The sequence below is a fragment of the Mus caroli genome, chromosome 2, assembly GCF_900094665.2.
Source record: "Mus caroli chromosome 2, CAROLI_EIJ_v1.1, whole genome shotgun sequence".
Lineage (NCBI taxonomy): Eukaryota > Metazoa > Chordata > Mammalia > Rodentia > Muridae > Mus > Mus caroli.
The window spans coordinates 68,511,446-68,531,007 of NC_034571.1; the positions used below are offsets into that span (position 1 = coordinate 68,511,446).

Below are 19,562 nucleotides of genomic sequence, written 5' to 3' on the forward strand. Positions count from 1 at the left end.
CCTTCCATTTAACTCTACTATTGTTTTATAAACGTTTAAGTGAAGCGAAGGTTGAAGCCAGGGACTATCTGTGAATAAAAATCATGACAATGATAAAAACTTGAAAAATGAAGTACCATTTCACAACAAAATACAAACCAAAACTAAAATGAGCTACTACTTCACATAAGTATATCTACATTTAATGACATAATGATGCTGACAAGGAAAAACTGGAACCTTCCTTCTTTGCTGCAGAGCTGCAGCAGCATAATCACCATGGAAAGTTGTTTGGCAGGCCCTCAAAAATTTTTTTCCTGCTAGGGACTGACCTAGAGTCTCCTGTCTGCTAAGCACACATTATCAGTGAAGCATATACCCGAGACTCCCAAATTTTAAGAATATATCCAATACCAAACCAGATTTCTTCATAAAAATTGTACATACACATTATTCATAATTGTATTTATAGCAACATTAATCACAGAGGCCAAAAAAAAGGTGGGAACAACATAAATGTATTTTAACTAGTAAATGAATAAACAAAACCAAGTTTTCTCATATACTGGAATATTTTCTCTGATATTATATATTAATAAAAAGAAATAAGATCTGATATATTATATGACACAGACAAACACTGAAAACATGCTTTGGGAAAGAAATCAGTTATAAGATGTCACATATTATTTGATTTCATGCATATGAAATGCTAGGGATGTAAAAATCTACAGAGACAAAAGTAGATTAGTGGTTGCCTAGGGCTGAGAAAGCTAGGAAGGCATGAAAAGTTAAAATGCTCTAAATTAGGCAGCACAGCTTTGTGAGTCTAAATGTCTCCACAATACACTGAATGGGCAGATGCCTCTGGACATACATCTCCCCACAGAGTTAGAAAGATCTTCCAACTGTTAATACGCGGAGTAGTGCCTGACTGTCAAGGGGAGATGCTTCAGGACCCTCGGGATGAGTCAAGGCCTTCTGCATTGGTTAGGGAGACTGAATGAGAGAGCAAGAAAAGCTTCTGGCTCAATTATTGCCCTCTAACTGGAAACTTCTGCAAGTCATCTTTTATGTTTGTTGATGAAAAAAGAGGATCTATAAGAAGTAAAGTGGGGCAGGAGTGGTGAAGCGTTTCTCTGATCTTAGTAAATAGGGAACCCAGGCCTGGTATTCTCCTCCTCCGTTCTCTCCCGCTACTCTACGCACTTAATACTAATTTGCTACCTGAAAATGATAACAAATGCAAGGGATCTAACAGCCATCCTGTCAAGAGTTTCTCTCCTGTGGACCAAGTGCATGGGGAGCAATCAGCCAAGGATTGCTTGGCAGCATGAGTCAAGACAGCTGAATCAAATGTTAAATGTTGAATGTAGTTTCTCAAAGGGTCCTCCACTAGAACCTAGTGACAGAGTCCTATCCACATGCACAGCCTCTGAGGAAAGCTGCAGGAAGAGGCCCAACTGAAGAAGGCTAACAGCAGGGGGGCCACATGGCATCTCCTGCTACCTCCATGTCACAGGCACGACTAACAGCACCGGACAAGTCTCCTCAAACAAAGACCATGCAGATTCTCAAATACTGCCTGTCTCCCATCTCTCTGCTGCCCCACGGCCACCACCAAAGCTCCTTCTTTCTTCAAGTAACTTGTTAAGTTCATATCCTCACAATCCTCATATATTTGGGACACACTGACTTTCAGTTTTTGCCTAAGATTACAATTGTCTTCTTTTTCCTGAATATAAAAATGACACACATGTAGTTTGTAAAAACAAAATCAATAAATTTAAAAGGTACAAAAGAAAAAAACCATCTCTAAGTTCAATACTCAGATAAGCCCTGAACATTTTAGTGACCGTTCTTTCAGACAACTCTCTACTTACACTTGTACCACAGATACATAATTTTACATAAGTAGTGTGTGCCATACATACTGTTCTGTATAATTTTATTCTTCAGATTAACATAGACTATATATATGTGCTTCAGAATTTATCAAATAAGAAGTGCAATGTATTCTAAAAGAAAATATAATCTGTCCAAACATGCTTTTTTTGGTTTTAACATTCTTGTTTGTTTTCTATTATTTAAAAATTCCCCCAATAATTGCTATCTTGGCACATGAGTTTAAGTGTCCTCTGGCACATGTCCAAATCTGTCCCAGGAATATCTGAATCCAAGTTTTAGGAGTTATCAAGACTCCTGCACATATGACATCGTGTTCTTTTCCTAATTTAGAGAAGCTAAAATGACTCAGATTAACAGAAATATTTCTGGAGTTGCCAAATTTGGAGCTAACACATCTTCTCTAGGCAAATCTATAAGTTATTAAGAAACCCTTTTAAAAATCTCCATAGTCAAAGGAAAATTGCTTAGTAAATTAATTTTCTAGAGCCCAGCTTCATTCACAGCAAGGCTGGGTTGCACGAGTAGCACCCCACACCTGCGCTAACTCTGGTAAACTTAGTACTGCCACCCATTCCACTCAGGGTTCTTATTGCTCTAATTTCACTTCAAAAGTAAGGTTTCTATGAGAAACTTTCAGTGGCTTCCATTTCTTATAGGAAAATAAATTCCCAGTGTGAGCTTCGAGGCATCCTAATACACTTACTGTTAAGTTTCCTGCATCCCTAACCCCACATCAGCCTCCACATACCAAACATGCCATGCAGTTCTACATATTTAGATTTTCCCACCTAATAAATTTATAGTCCACTTTTAGAGATTTAAGTGGCTTTTCTTTTTTTAAAAAAAATTATTTTTAATTATGCATCGATTCCTGTGGGTGGGTGGGTGGGTGGGGTATGCACACGGGCATGAGCTCTCCTTGGAGCTCGAGTCACAGGCCACTATGAGCCACCTGAAACATCTTTCTTTGCTCATAGAATGGAGCTTGCCAGTTCAGCTATACTGGCTGGCCAGCTGCCCCCAGATCCCCCTGGCTGCAGTCAGTGCCAGGGTTACAGGTTTGTCTGCTGTGCCCAGACTCTAACATGAATTAAAATCCTTACAGAAGGTCAGGGGATCCAAACTCAGGTCATTACACTTGTACAGCAAGCACTTTATAGGCAGGGCCATCCCCCAGCTCTGAGGTCTATACGTTTTGAGAATTATACTATGGGTCAATCCTTAGTACCTAACAAGGAGACTTCCTTAATGGCTACAGCCTACCATGCTGTACCTACCGGAATCCATTTCTCCCACTTCTCATAACCCCATGCACCTCTTGTCCTGTTTAAGACAATACATGAAAACAATACTTTGTGTGCTCATTCAGCTCTCTACAACTGCCTTCTTTCGGAAGAGGCAGGTGCATTTTCCAGTACCAGGAGCAGGTACTAGTTAGACAGCAGCCAGTATCTGCCTGTACTTCCCTGCAGATGCTCCAGGCTCAGGGCTCTGAAGGCCGGAGCTGAACTCACTGTACTATCCTGAAGAGAAGAGAAGCAAGCACGCTGCATGATAAAACTAACCAAGCTCCTCCACACATTCTCAGTGGTGACAAAGTGGAAACCCACAACTCTGTTCCTCTGACCCCAAGCAAAGCTGGCGTTACAGTGAGGCTGGTTATCACACAACAGAGACAGAGGATCACATCACAGCATACTGAGCAGCTAAGCCGCATTACACATCTGCAACATCAACATGTTTCCTTAACTAATCCCATGATTAAGCCAGCAAAGTTTCCTGATTTTGAGAAATCTCGACTTATTATTTCCTCTGGTCTTCCTTGTGTTTTCCAATATATTCATTAAGATTCAAGTGGCTATTGTCTTTTTGTTTTGTTCTGGTTTGGTTTGGGTTTTGGTTGAGACAGGGTTTCTCTGTATAGCCCTGGCTGTCCTGAAACTCACTTTGTAGACCAGGCTGGCCTCGAACTCAGAAATCCGGCTGCCTCTGCCTCCCCAGTGCTGGGATTAAAGGCGTGCGCCACCATGCCTGGCGGCTATTGTTTTAAATGATTCATTTGGCTTTATTCTCCAACTACTGTAAACATAACTTAAGATTTTTCTTCTAAGTAAAAATATAGAAGCTCAAGCTACTGAAAAAAAGGGGTTCATCATGTCAAAGGGAACCCACATTGACAGAAGCCTAGAGATTGCATAAGTCATGCATAGCGTTAGTCCTATATCAGATTTAATATGTGACACTGCTATAGGTTTCTCTTTGGCAGGAAGATTTTTCAAGACAGGGTTTCTCTGGAGTCCGTCCTGAAATTCACGCTGTAGACTAGGTTGACTTCAAACTCACAGAAATCAGCCTGTCTCTGCCTCCTGAGTGGTGGGACTAAAGACGTGCAGTACCACCTCCCAGGACTATACGTTTTGTTTATTGGTTTACTTAGAGTCCAGGCAAGTGTGGCCTGCATTAACTATTAGGCTGAAGAGACCAAGAGTAAGAATGGAAGCGCTCACCAGGAACCTCACTGTTGCACAGTTAGTTACTGAGGAAGAAAGTAAGTAGCTCTTGTTACAAGCACACCACATTTACCCAATTCCAATCAAAATGTAAGCATACAATTTTTCAGATAAAAACATTTTTTAAACTTCTAAGTGGGTTTCTATCAGAACATGGTGCAAGGATGGAAACCCATGGGGAGAAGTCTGAGTGCCATGAGAAAACTCCAAGAAAACAAGTGTCTTGTGACCTCAATTTCTTCAACAACTTGGAATTGTTCTTGAAATGTACTTTCCTGGCTCTACTAGGTGTAGCAGACAGAAATGAGTTTGCCTTAGATTGTTCATTACAACTGGCTATTGTTATTTCTCTATTTGCCTCTAAGGAGAAACAGGTTTTTGCCACGTGGCAGCTTGTCCTTGCAATTGTACACTCAGGTAACCTTTCTTAGCCCTCAGGGTATAAACTGTCTGATGCTCTGAATAAAGTTGGCTATTGGATGAGACTCAGCCTCAGGTCAGGCTCCATTCTCCCTGGCTCGCTGCCTCTAGAGTGATAAACAGGTTGCAAATGTACATATACCCATAATTTATTGAGATTTTACCAAGTACAGTGACAGCAAAGAGAAAACAGATATTTTATATCTGAGATTTTCATATCTCTTTATTTCACTAGTCTCAAGATGTGATGAAAATTTCAGAACCAAATTATATATATATTGTGAAATGACAAACTCAGTAGAAAACTGAGCAACAGCTCAGAAGTAGAAGAGAAGGGTTGGGAACGGGGCACTTGCTCAAGGCTGGATTGCCTGGAAAGCAGTACAGACCCCTGGTTTGGTCCTCAGAACTGCTTACTTACAAAGCAAAATATAAGACTAGGGCACTGAGACAGGTCAACAGGAATTGACCAGACTGAATCTAAAAATGTTTCTTAAGCTTATGCTGTAACTTCTGTGTGTTTGTGTGTGTCAAAGGACAACTATAAGTTGTTCCCTAGATGACACCAAGCCTCTTTGAAACAAAGTCTCTCCCTGGCTTGGATCTCATCAAGCAGGATGGGCTGACTACCCAGGGAGCCCCAGGGATCTACTTGTAACAGCACTAGAATTACAAGAGTATTACCAAGCTGTTAAGCTGATAGTGTATGCTCTCTCTAGTTTCTTTTTGAAGGTACTTAGAGCTATAAGTTTTCCCCTTACCACTGCTTTCATTGTGTCCCATAAGTTTGGGTATGTTGTGCCTTCTTTCATTAAATTCTAAAAAGCTTTTAATTTCTTTGTTTATTCCTTCCTTGGCCAAGTTATCATTGAGTAGGGTTTCATGTGTATGTGAGCTTCCTGTTGTTTTTGTTGCTATTGAAGACCAGCCTTAGTCCATGGTGATCTGAAAGGATACATGAGATTACTTAAAACTTCTTGAATCTGTTGAGGCCTGTTTTGTGACTGATTATAAGGTCAATTTTGGAGAAGGTACCATGAGATGCTAAGAAGAAGGTATATTCTTTTGCTCTAGGATGAAATGTTCTATAGATATCTGTTAAATCCATTTGGTCCATGACTTCTATTAGTTTTATTGTGTCTTTGTTTGGGTTGTGTTTCCATAATCTGTCCATTGATGAGAGTGGGGTGTTGAAGTCTCCCATTATTATTATGTGGGGTTCAATATGTGCTTTGAGCTTTAGTAAAGTTTCTTTTATGAATGTGGGTGCCCTTGATTTGGAGCATAGATGTTCAGAATTGAGAGTTCTTCTTAGTATATTTTTCCTTTGATGAGTATGAAGTGTCCTTCCTCATCTTTTGATAAGTTTTGGTTGAAAGTGGATTTTATTCAATGTTAGAATGCCTACTCCAGCTTGTTTCTTGGGACCATTTGCTTGAAAAATTGTTTTCCAGACCTTTACTCTGAGGTAGTGTCTGCCTTCATCACTGTGTTTCCTGTATGCAGCAAAATGCTGGGTCCTGTTTACATATCCAGTCTGTTAGTCTATGTGTTTTTATTGGGGAATTGAGTCCATTGATGTTAAGAGATATTAAGGAATAGTGATTGTTGCTTCCTGTTATTTTTTTTTATGTTATTTCTATGTTTGTGTGGCTATCTTCTCTTACATTTGTTGAAAGAAAGTACTTTTGTGCTTTTTTAAGGTGTAGTTTTCCTCCTTGTGTTGGTGTTTTCCATCTATTATCCTTTGTAGGACTGGATTTATGGAAAGATATTGTGTACATTTGGTTTTATCATGAAATATCTTGTTTTCTCCATCTATGATAATAGAGAGTTTTGCTGGGTATATTAGCCAGGGCTGGCATTTGTGTTCTCTTGGGGTCTGTATAACATCTGCCCAGGATCTTCTAGATTTCATAGTCTCTGGTGAGAAGTCTGATGTAATTCTGACAGGACTGCCTTTATATGTTACTTGACCTTTTTCCCTTACTGCTTTTAATATTCTTTCTTTGTTTAATGAATTTGGTGTTTTGATTATTATGTGACAGGAGGGATTTCTTTTCTGGCTGTAAGCTTCTTGTATGTTCCTGGGCATCTCTTTCTTTAGGTTNGGGAAGTTTTCTTCTATAATTTTGTTGAAGAGATTCTCTCTTCTATCTCTTGTATTCTGTTGGTGATGCTTGCATCTATGACTCCTGATCTCTCTCCTAGGTTTTCTATCTCCAGAGTTGTCTCCCTTTGTGATTTCTTTATTGTTTCTATTTCCATTTTTATATCCTGGATGATTTTGTTCAATTCCTTCATCTGTTTGATTGTGTTTTCCTGCAATTCTTTAAGGAATTTTTGTGTTTCCTCTAAGGGCTTCTAGCTGTTTACCAGTGGTCTCCTCTATTTCTTTAAGGGAGTTATTTATGTGTTGCTGGATTTTCCCTGTCCAATTACATCAGAGCAGAGGGAGGCTTGTGATTGGACAGGAGACGGGAGGTGGAGGGAGAAGTTGAGGAGACAGAGAGAGAGGTCTGAGAAGGAGGGAGAGAACCAGAATGGAGGCTGGCATGGTGTTATTAAAAGGTTAGAATAACTGTGTTAAAGCTTTATCATTATCATTTGGCTCTGAAATTATTGTATTGGCATCTTGTAAATTGTGTTATTATTGATACATAAAACTCATTGGCTAATTAAGCATTAAGAGTCTTGATTCTATCAGGTAATTAGGTGTTGACATGGCTAACCAGGGGTGTGTGGGATGTTTGGTGAAAACGAGAGGAACTTGGGTAGGGGGGAGGCATCTGAGAGATGGCCTGGTGGGAGCCATGTGGCCTAGCAGGGCTAGTGAGTTGGTGGGCCAAGAGACTGAGCAAGTGAGATCACCTAGTGCAGGGGCTAGCTCTACTTACTTTCTGAAACGTTTATGTCCTTCTTATAGTCCTCTACCATCATCATGAGATGTAATTTTTAAATCAGTGCCTTGCTTTTCTGGTGTGTTGGGGTCTTCAGGGCTTGCTGTGGTGGGAGAACTGGGTTCTAATGATGCCAAGTAGCCTTGGTTTCTGTTGCTTATGTTCTTGCCCTTTCTTCTCGACATCTGGTTATCTCTGGTGTCAGCTGGTCTTGCTACCTCTGACTGTGGCTTGTCCATCCTTCAGGCCTGTGTGTTAGTACTCCTAGGAGTCCAGCTCTCTCCTGATGGTATTTGGGTATGGAGAGCTGTGGCACAAGGTCAGCTCACAGTGCAGACAGCTAGTTGGCTGGTTTCTATCAGCAGAGATGTGAGATGCATCGGATCTGGTTTCTAGGCTCCTGCTGGGTTCCTGTTTAATCCATACCTTCCTTCTTCTCTTGACATACTCTGGTTTTGTTTTTTAAAGATAAGGTCTCAATATAGTCCTGGCTAGCTTGGAAACCACCCTGGCCCAGGTAGGTTTTTCTTTTGTTTGTTTGTTTGTTTGTTTGTTTTTAACCAATTGAGGCATCTCCTCAGACCAATGAAGTATGGTTTTTAAAAATTAGTTCCTGATCTATTGGGGTATTTCAGTGTGTAGCATTAAGCCCTGAGTTTGATTACCAGCACAGAGAAAAGAATTACCTCTTAAAACTATAAAAACCATAAGAAAAAACATCTTTTCAGCTGAACTCTTAAATTACATTAAACTCCTTCATGTCTGACATAGTATTTTCTTAAGCTGTAATTAACGCAAATGTTAACTCAATCCCCAGGAAACCTCCCAATCACTGTGAAACAGGAGGGAGGTCACAAGTGCCTAGACATTCTCCTTATGTGTACCCTCAGGACTAACACCCGACGCCTATATCACATACAGAGACTACTGCTGTAGGAAGAAATGCCAGTGAGAGGAAACAGTCGTCTCAACCCCATGTCTATTCACCTCCACAATCTTAATCATCACTGCTTTTCTTTCTTTCCTTGCTTTAAAATGTTCTTTTCCCTGTTGAGACTGAACCGTACTTTGTTGGCCAGACTGGTCTTGAACTATTGGACTTGAATAACCCTTTTGTCTCAGCCTTCCCATCCATGACAACTAAATGAGATTTCAGGATGATCATTTATAAATGATCAAAGCTGGCCTCTAGTTGATCGTTACACATTTACCAATCCAAAAAAAAAATTGCTTAAGACTGAAAAAGAAACTTTTAAAATATCAAGAGACAGGAATGACTTGGCTGTATGAAATAAGCAAATGAAAACTTCTTTTAATTACCAGGGACTATGGTACAGTATCCAAGGCTTTAGAGAGTTATAAAATATTGAGAAATAGAAAAAATGGATTTAGAAAACTAAAGAAAAATTATAAAACCAAAAATTTCAACTTTATATTAAAAATAATAAACTTATTTTTAACAGCAAACTATATATATATGTGTGTATATATATATATATATATATATATATATGCTATAAGATTTAGTGTGGGCTGTAAGGGAAGGGGGAGCTCTGAATGAATGCTACAAGGGTCAAAAACCTTAGAAAAATACACAGCCAGTAGTAACAGCTAGTAAGGGGAGTGGAGATAATATAGGATACTTGAAAGGGAAGTGTTAAGCTTGGTACTGGACATATTGATCTTGATGCATCTACTTAGGATCGCGAGGTTCAAAATTTATTCCTTTATAGAGAGCCGTTGGCCAACACAGCAAATGCACAATGAACACAGATGGCTATGAACTAGACAAGCTGTTTACCACAAATGGACTGTACATCATGTTAAAAACAACAACTGATGTGAACTGGGAGAATTATCAGCTGAACTGGGAATATGAGATCATAATAAATATACACACTTTAAGGCAACTTCTATTTCATATTCTTCTTAGCATTCTCCTGCCACACATCTAGTTTAAAATGGAAGAACTGTTAGTTATATTTTGATGCATACATTATTCACAACACACATTCATAAATTCCTCTTCCTACCCTCACCTGCAGCTTTCTTTTCTCCATATTTCTTTCCAGTTAACAACCCTGTGGTGGTTCTTCAGTAACAAACGATAGACTATAGTTTCTCACAGACCTATACATGGAAAATACTTCCTTCAAAATGATGCTGACCTATTCGCTAACCTCAATTTGCTGTGCCAGGTGGATAGAAAGTGAGCAGAATGACAGGCTAGGAAGGTGAGGAGGAGGAAGAGCCTGTGAAGTCAGGGTTACTTTACTCCACACTAACTCCACAGTGCTGGACTCTGATGGCTGAGGAAGGGAGAACTCCACAATGACAGCACCCAAAGACAAGAGGTGAGCCTGAACTCAAGCTACTCCAGTCTTAGACCATGCACAAGATCTTGGGAGAGTAAGAAAACCGCAGTCAAAGGAGCAGGCTTCTGCTCTTCTTCCTTCCGAGTTACTCAGGTCCACTCTCTGTTACTCAAGGCTCACTTACCCTAGACAATCACATGACTGCCACAAATGGGAATGGCAGGATTCTGATAGAAAGTTAAAGGAACAGAAAGACAAATAAACCAACTTTAAGGGTTGCAGATAGAGTTGAACGATGTCTCCAACATGCACAGGGCCTGTGTCTGAGGCCCTCAAAAGCAGAAACAAAACCAAAAGCTAGGAAAAGCAACTTCAAGTAATTCTGTGACTTCCCCCAAATCAGTCTTCTAGTAAAATTCGTAGTAAAATAAACGAAGATATTTGGGTTACAAAAGTAGATATTTTTCCCTATATACCACAATTAAAATTAATGAGCAACTCAGCTAAGTAACTGAAGAGGAATGTATACATCATAATTTGTAACAAAAGGCAAAGTTCTACAAATGCTGTGATCCTTTCCCAGAATACAATGGCCTCAGAACTCATTGTGAAATAGCACTGACCTCAGTCAGTCAGGTTATAAGGAAGATCAACTGATACTCATCTATGGCCGAGAATGGATTCCGTGTTCCCTCACAGAAACAGAAGAAGTGGAGAAGGAGTAAGGCTAGCTGTCTTAAGCACTGACAGTGTTCTATGCTCTCTGTGTTCTATCATTTCTTCATCACTTCCTTTGGAAGTTGCAGCTGCTCTTTAGTCTTTTCAAAGATGAGACCAGTGTGATTTAACCCATGAGGAGATGAACAAAGACAACAAATATTTATTCTCAGCCTTTGGACAGGCAGAAGCACAGTGTTTAAAAGCACACTCTAAGCCTCACTGGCTTAAAATACTAGTATAACTTATTATATGTGTGACCCTGGTTAGCCATGGTAATCAACCTCCTTCAGGCCCTCTGTTTCTTCAACTGTAAAGTAAAAAAAGAGTAATAATAATGATGATGATAATATAGAGTTGTCTTAAAGATTAAGTGCACTTAAAAGCCTGACACAGGGTAAGCCCAGTGGACATGTATGCCACTATCTCCATTCTTACAATTGGTTTGAGTGCAGCGTTAACAGAAATACTTGTTTCTAGGTACTGCGCTGTCAGCTAAGAACAGCCAAAACATTATGTGAAGTTGAATTATAAAGAAGAGCCAAGAGCTCTCAAGAAAAGCTACTTCAACCAAAATTTTACTTAAGAAATGGCACTGGCTTTAGGTTCATTAGTTACAAAGAATGTTTAGTATCTTTCTTTATTCAAGAAATAGAGGGAAGCTGACAAAGCAAGACAGAGAGCAAGGAACTGACAAACATATCTGACTCCTTAATCACTGAGGGTTACCATTCATGGGAATTTTTTAAAGGTCTCAAAGCTGTTAAAATGGTAATTAGACCACAAGAAAACAAGAACCAATTGAATTACATGCTGGATGTCTTTAAATCTGAAAGCCCTCTATTAAGAGGATTTAAAATACTGTACAGTTATAATTGCATGTCTATGACCAACCTTAAAGCCAAAGTGTACGTTCCTGGCTGCCGCTGGCTCTCACGGATGAGGTAGCTCCCCTCAGCCACACTCAGGAGCTGGTCAGTCTCTTCTCTAGAGATCATGCCATGATACCTACAGAACAAAGCCAGTTCAGAAACACAGCTTTTCATGTTTTTCAATATAACAGGACAAGCAACCCCTGCCCTCACCTGCTGTTCTCAGCCGCAGTGCAAGGAAAAGCACTCAGATTTAACCGTGCTTGTGTCTCTTGGCTTGACTCCTGGCTAGCTTCTCTATGATAAGAACAGCACCAAAATGGCTACTGAGTCTAGTTCCCAGCCCAGAAGCAAAATCCATATCCATCTAAGGCAGAACCCTCCACCTCACTCATGTGGCCTTTCTCATGTGGTCATGTGACCATATAGGCTTGCTAAAGAATACTATACAGAAATGTATCTCATTTCTTCTTCCCAGTTGGTGCTGTGGTCCAAACTTCTAGCTGGAAGTCCATGCCAGCAACTTTCCAGGGCCCTGGGTCTTTAATTATCATGATCACCCAGTGATGTGCATAATGTGCATCACTCAATATTCAGACCACAAGCAAACGGTGCAGCACTTGCCTTCACTTCCTGTCCAAATCTATCTTTCATTAACAAAGGAAATAAGGAAGAATAAACACAAATAATAAATAAATCCTTTATGCAAAGATTCATTTACAACAACCTGATATAAAACACTAAGAAAATAAAAATAGCAGTGGTGGCAAATATCTAAAACATGGAATCATTCAGACCTGTATGATGATTTGCAATTTGTAAACTCACACACCAAATCCTTTTAGGAACTCAAAGACTGCCAAGGACTATGGGCCCTGCCTGAAATGTGCTGCTTCAGTGTGTTATCTCATCTGACAGCACATCTTTCTCTGAGCTTCCTTATCTATATAAAGACAAACCACCCAAAAGGTGCAAAGTCCCAGCAAACTCTTTCCCAGGGAGACAGAGCTTCACCTAAAGAGGAGACTTAAGGTGATATCACACCACACCCAAATCTTATTACAAACTAGCTTATCTCCCATTCACTTTCCTAAGGGACAAATCATATTTCCTAAAAATCATTTCTCCCCTAAATGGCCCACAATGTTCCTAAGGGCATTTTAAATTACTAAAAAGTAAATAAATAATAAAACATTAATATACAAACTCAGACAATTCACTGGGTAGTTACTACTTCTCCTGTGATGTCCTTGTTTGCACTACATCAACCATGCTGTGATCTGTCTGTTCAATGTATCTCCAAGGCTCAGAGATCACAGAAGAGCATGGAAATAGTCTCTCATCACTGCTGCCTCACTGCTTAAAAGAAGCATTGCTTGTGGCTTCTACAGTGCAAAAGGACAATAGTCACTTGACTTTGTAATAAATTTTAAAGGCCCTTTATTGGTACCTTAATAACCCAGAAATTTTGCTTGGAGTAACTGGTAACTCTCTGAAGTTTTTCCTTGGCCCAGTCTCTGAACAGTCTTAAAATTGTGCATGGCAATAATGTTTAAATCACACCAATCAGAAATGCTATAGTTGGTCTCCTGAATTTTTCATTTCTATGAATTTCTTAATTGTTTAGAACTAGGTCCACAGGCAATACACTGAATCTGGTGCAAGCAAAATTGTAACCCACTTGATGTACACCCTCATTAGATTACTATATGTGCCATCAGTGAATAAACTTGGCAAAATGTGCTAGCTGTTTAAAATAAAAATCAATCATCTTAAAGCAATAAAATTCAAATTTTGAAAGACACTCTGACAAAATTTAAAGACCCTTAAAATGATTCATACCAGTTGATCCAATAATTGTATCCCTTTAAAATTGTACAGTAAGAGGCTTCTCAAAATTACTATTAGCATTAGAGATTAAGCCCCCTAATCTATAAATTTCCAGTCTAAAATCAGACACACTTCTGTGGCCAGCATTCCTGCTGAGAGCCTCAATCAGAAGGTCAACTGAAGAGCCCTTAAGGTCACTGGTCCTCAGCTCTGCAGCCATCTTACCTCAACCCACAGGCACACTGCCTACGGACATTCACACGACTTACACATACACACACACACAAACACACACACACACACACACGTGTGTGTGTCTGTGTGCCTGTGTCTGTCTGTCCATCTGTCAGTCAGTCGTTCATCTGTCTGTCTGTCTGTCTGTCTATCTATCTAGGTCTTCTGGCTGTCCTGGAATTTGTTCTGTAAATCAGGATAGCCTTGAAATCACAGGGACCCTCCTGCCTCTGCCTCCTGAGTGCTGAAATTAAAGGTGTGTGCCACCACCACCTGGCCCACGCCTGGAATTTTAAGTAATTTAGAAATATTTGCTATGTACATTGTTATCTGATATTATCCCAATGAAAAACAAAAGTTTTTATCTGGGGAGTGAGATGGACTATATTCTTTTATATAGATTTTTATTCTTTTCTTCAAAGTGCTATATTTCTATTCTCAATAATCAGAAAAGTTAAGACCTTAAACACTAAAACAGCATTTGGAATAATTTTTGGTATAGTTTGTTGCCCAACTGTATAACTAAAACCAAAAGGCAATTTAAAAAAATATTATAATGCTCATTATCAACATTAAGTGGAAAACTCAAACTACAAGTTTGTATGGACAAGATGTCTGTAAAACCTGAGAGGGGACTGATGTCAGCATTGGCGCATGCCTATAATTTTACACAAAAGGAAGCTGGCCTTCATAGTGATCTACTGCTTTAAATAAATTATGTTAGGAAGGGTGCTAGAGAGATGGCTTAGTGGTTAAAAGCTGCTCTTTCAGAGGACCTGGGTTCAATTCCAAACACCAATATGGCCGCTTATAATTCCACTTCCAAGTGATCTGACACCCTCACACAGATATACATGCAGGCAAAACACCAATGTTCATTAAAAATTAAAATAACATTAGGAAAACATCTTCAGAAGGTAGTATATAAAAAATTTTGACATGTCTCTGAATAACACAAATCACTTCTTTTCTGGGCTGATACTACATAATATAGAAAACTAGAAAGGGGGCCAATATAAAATAAACTATCCATACCCACTGAGTCTATATATATGTTTTATTGCATTTAGTACATAACTATATGCACTTTCTTGAGATCCATCTAGGAGTATGTATTTATATGGCTTGCTTCTTTAGCATTATTGCACATGTGTTTATCACAGTACTTTCTTTTTATACTTGTCTTTATTTTCCTATTTAGACTAGTCAGGATTATACCTGTAATCAAAGAAAGAGAATTCAATTCCACCAAACTAGAATATTTATCTCATCCTGTGTTTTTACCAAAGCCGTGCGTTTACTTGTATCTTTTACATACGACAATCTATGAGACACTTTCTGATCAGCCATACTTACTCTCTTCCATAATACTTTGGTCTGTTTTCTACCTACAGGAAAAGGAAGAACAATGAATAGTTGTGAAAATTAAAATGTGCAAAATATAACAACACTGTTTTTATATAATAAACTAAAGCACACACCAAGAAGAAGAATCTGCATAACATTTTCAATGGGCAGAAGATGGATTCTGTTTATTAATTAATTGGATTTATTATTTCTTTTCCCTAGATCTGTTTCTGATGTATCCGTGCTGCGTGTGTCAACAGTTGAACTATGTTTTGTTTCTAGGTAGTAATGAACTAGAAAAGATACTTGATCACATTATTCAAAGAGTAAAATATCAATAGAACTTAGTGCTCAACAGGGTGACACCAGACTGTGGATCTTCCCCATTGTCCCCAGTCCTCTTCCTTCCTGGTCCTCAACATTCTCCATTTTGTTACAGACATCTTAACATATCATCCCCTTCTGCTCCCTGCCAGGTTTCCTCCTGACAGCTTCCCCTCCTACAGCATTTCATAGCCTGCAACTCATCCACAAGCATAGATGCTGATGGACTCCTACTGGACACACAGGAAGATAGAGGAGATCTGCCCAATTCCTTCAAGAAATACTGAAGAGAAAACATTTTTTTAAAGAAAATTGTTCTATTATTTGTGTGTTTGTGGCTATGGGAGGGGCACCCAAGCCCCATCATGAGACATGGAAGTCAGAGGACAACCTGCAGGGGGTGATTCTCTCCTCCTACCATGTGGGGGTGAGGAACTGAATTCAGGTCATCAGGCTTGGCCACAGGTGCCTTTATCCTCTGAGCCATCTTGGCCTTATTTATTTTTTATGTGCAGAGGACATATCGCTGAATTAAAACCAAAATTATCCTATTTTGAAAATACATTGTCAGGGCTACTCAGAGAAAGCCTGTCTCAAAGAAAGAAAGAAAGAAAGAAAGAAAGAAAGAAAGAAAGAAAGAAAGAAAGAAAACATTGTAAGGATGAGAAACACACAATAATACTGGTTTTGCTATTGTCCTTCTTTTAAGTGATAAGAACAACAGAAAATAAAGGAGTAGTAAGTGGTCTGAAGGCAGTAAGAGGAGACTAATATTAGCTATAAGGTGGTGGTCAGAAAAAGCTATTCTGAGATGATATTTAAGTTAGTTCCTGAACAAACAACCTAGCTCAGAATCACAGCAATGGAAAGGCCTTTTCCTATGAGATAATCTAGATTCGAGGGAATCCCGCTATTTGCTTATGTTTTAATTCCATTTAAACATCATTTACTCTCCACAATAAGGTAAAAATGATTCTACTCTGACTTTGTAAAAGAATTTTATCATTTCCAGTTTTTAACTTGTTTTTCATGATAAAGTCTTAATTGATGAAAACATATATATTGTATAATTAATATCTGTGTGTATTATCATTTATAGCATCATGTACTGATATGTGTTTATTGTGGAATGACTAACATAATTAACATGCACTACCTAACAGACTTAAAATCTGTACTCTTGAAGTATTCCTGTTTTCATGGAGATGTTGTATTCATTAGCCAACGCCTTTGCAGTCACCAACCAGCCCAGCATCAGATAACTACCATCCACACCTGAGCTGAACTTGAGCTGAACTTGTCCTGAACTAAACGGTTATATTCTAAAGCGTTAGATTACAAGTGTTTGACTTTCTGAGCCTCCCTTATTTCACTTACTAAAATGTCTCCCAGGTTCACCCACAATAATACAAATAATAGGACTTGCTTCTTTTAAAGACTGTATTGTCATGAACTACAGTATTCATCATGTATATACATATGTTCTCTTTACCCACTCATTCTCTGACCAGACTCTCCTGGCCATTGTGACTAATACAGCAATAAACATTGAGAGCACAGCTGTGTCTTCGTTCATTTCCTTTGGAGGAGTACCAAATAGCAGGGCTGCTGGGCTGTAAAGAACAGGAAGAAACTGAGTACCAGGGAGGCCAGATTTGTTATTCAAGATATTGTCTATTCAAGAGGTAGAGAGCAAGTTGGGCTCCTATGCACAGCCAAAAAAGCCCTCTTTCTGCCTATTTGATGATGTCTCACTTGATTCAGGTTGAATGACACTTCCCAAAGCAACTTCAAAGCCTGCCGAATGATTCGTGGTTCTGCAATAAGCCTAGCTGCCAAGTCTGGATTTCCTATTCCCTGGCTCTCCAGATCTAGTACTGCTTCTAACAAATTTGAAATATGTATTGCCAGCATAGCAGGAAATCTGTTTCAGGGACAACATCACGCATCCTCAAAACCACACCTTAACCTAGCCCAGTACAGACCTCATCTCTGAGGCATCTTCAAATCCTCCCAATTGTAGAATTATGGTAACAACATACTACATTTCTTTCTCACATTCATACTACAAACAAGTGACAAGGTTTCCTTTCTGATACATGGTCTCCTTTTTTGCACGGTGACAAACTTTTCTGCTGGTTGACCTCTATGTTATTAATTAAATTGTTTTCAGCATGGTTTTGTTTTCTCATGGGAATCATGATTCTACGTGTTCCTAAGAATTATTCTTAAATAATAAGCTTTGGGAAACTTTATTTCTGCTGCATCTGCAGCTGGGTTATTTATCTTCCAGTATAAAACCCATCTGAGCTCACAAAACTCACTGCACATCTTTTGAATCTAAGGAAGTAGGGAAGGTTTTCTTTAAAAAAACAAAACAAAACAAACAACTCTAGATCTTTTCGGGTTATCTAGGATATTAAGTAGTATCTTCAAAGTTACAGACATTACTCAGATAATCAAATTAAAAGACTAGTCGATAATATAAAAATGATTAACAATCTGCAATTAGTTGACTTAAAATGTATCAAGTTAAGTGAGTTCCAGGACATCCAGGGCTATACAAAGAAACCCTGTCTCAAAAAACAAAACAAAAAACAAAAAATCTATCAAGTTAGAAATTTAAATGTAATGCAACAGTAGAAATAATTTATGCTTATTTAAGCATTCATATGCTTTTTATTAAGTTTTTTAAAACATCTAATTGTTCTTGAAGGAAAAGAAAAATCTGTTTCCTGAGAATCAGATGAAGGAGATAAATCAAGAGATGACTAGTTCCCTACAGTCACTTTTCCCTCACACTCGGTCCATCCAACTGCATGTATTCTGCTGCGTTAGAGATTCCTCTGTCGGCCCCTTCTTGGCTATTTCCAGAACCAGTATCTTACAGGTCCTTTCGCTTACCCTTAGAAGTACTACAGCAATCTCCTAAACCAGACATTTTGCCTCCAAAGGTCCATCTTCCTTCCTAATCTGGCTTCTACACTGCAGCCAAGTGATCTAAGCCTAGTCTGTTTTTCTGCTGAAAATATTTTTACTTCTATAGCTACAAGGATGGGGTCTAAGCTCTACACTTAGTATGTAAAATTATTTTAAATTATTTTTTACCTATGTAGATCTCTGTTATCTCTTGGCATTCTACCACAAGTTCCCTACAAGTCAGGGGAGAAACAAACAAACAAACACACACACACACACACACACACACACACACACACACACACACCACAAAGCCGAATGACATGGAATTGCTCCCACACTTTCTAATGGCTAATCTACTCCATGCACTATGGAGACTCTAAGCTCTTCCTGAGAAGAGATATTGACTTAAATTCTGAGGATCTAACAGAAAGTAACTATTCAGAGTATACTGGCTGATTAATTGAAGGAATAAAAATATAAATGTCTATCTAGTCTTAGGTTATATTAGCAGGGTCAGACATGTGTTCTATATCATGGAGTGAAACTGAATTAAAAAAATTTTAAGTGGTTGGTCACTCCCATAATATATGGTGCACCATCATACCTTACTGGCAGGTCACTGTTGTAGAATAAAGGGTAATAGTGAGGATTACTTTCCTCCTCCTGTGGCATCCAAAACACCTTCTAGTACCATGAATATTCAGTAGGTGAAAATTATAGTTAGGTACCAACCAGCTCAAGTTCTCCATGTTTGATGATATAAATAAGTGGACTTTTCAGCAAGAGTGCCTTATAGTCAGGTCATAAAGGGGAAACAATAGCTGTGGCAATAGCCTGTGATGTCTGGGAGGGTTTACAGAATTCCTTTGGCCAAAGACCCAACAATAGGTAGCCCATTCTTGGCACTGAAAGTTTTACTTGATAGCATAAAATGTCTTTTTGAAGAATTGTCTCCCCTGCTTATATTGTGATTCCATTTACATTTCTTTCCGATATGCATATATTTTAGAAAGCTTTTTCAGTAGTAAGTTTCCATATGGCTTTTCAAAAGTCGTCAGAATTACCTGTCCCTTCCCAAATTCCCTCCTTTACCATGCTCTCCCATCCTCCTGCTCAATTCATCCTACTCTATTCCCTTCTCTCTCTGTAACACAATGTCCTATCTCCCTGACCCTAGATCCCTTACTAGTTATTTAACCTCTGTGATCATTTAGATAAACACACAAATCTACAGATTAAAAGCTGACATCCACATATTATCCTACTAAAGGTATTTAGCAATAA

At 38.8% G+C, this 19,562-nt stretch overlaps 1 protein-coding gene across 4 annotated transcripts in view; it reads right to left on the minus strand.

The window, feature by feature from the left end:
* The window catches only part of Chn1 (chimerin 1), a 156,153-nt gene that overhangs the window by 82,779 nt on the left and 53,812 nt on the right, over positions 1-19,562 (minus strand). For 2 of the 4 annotated variants that reach the window (XM_029474318.1, XM_029474319.1), the window contains exons 4-6: positions 16,849-16,969; positions 15,042-15,073; positions 11,644-11,757 (exon numbers count right to left, since the gene is read on the minus strand). In XM_029474318.1, coding sequence (XP_029330178.1) covers positions 11,644-11,757; positions 15,042-15,073; positions 16,849-16,969 — 267 coding nt within the window. The remainder of the gene's footprint in view (positions 1-11,643; positions 11,758-15,041; positions 15,074-16,848; positions 16,970-19,562) is intronic. The other 2 variants (XM_021182689.2, XM_029474320.1) reach the window with 1 other exon arrangement.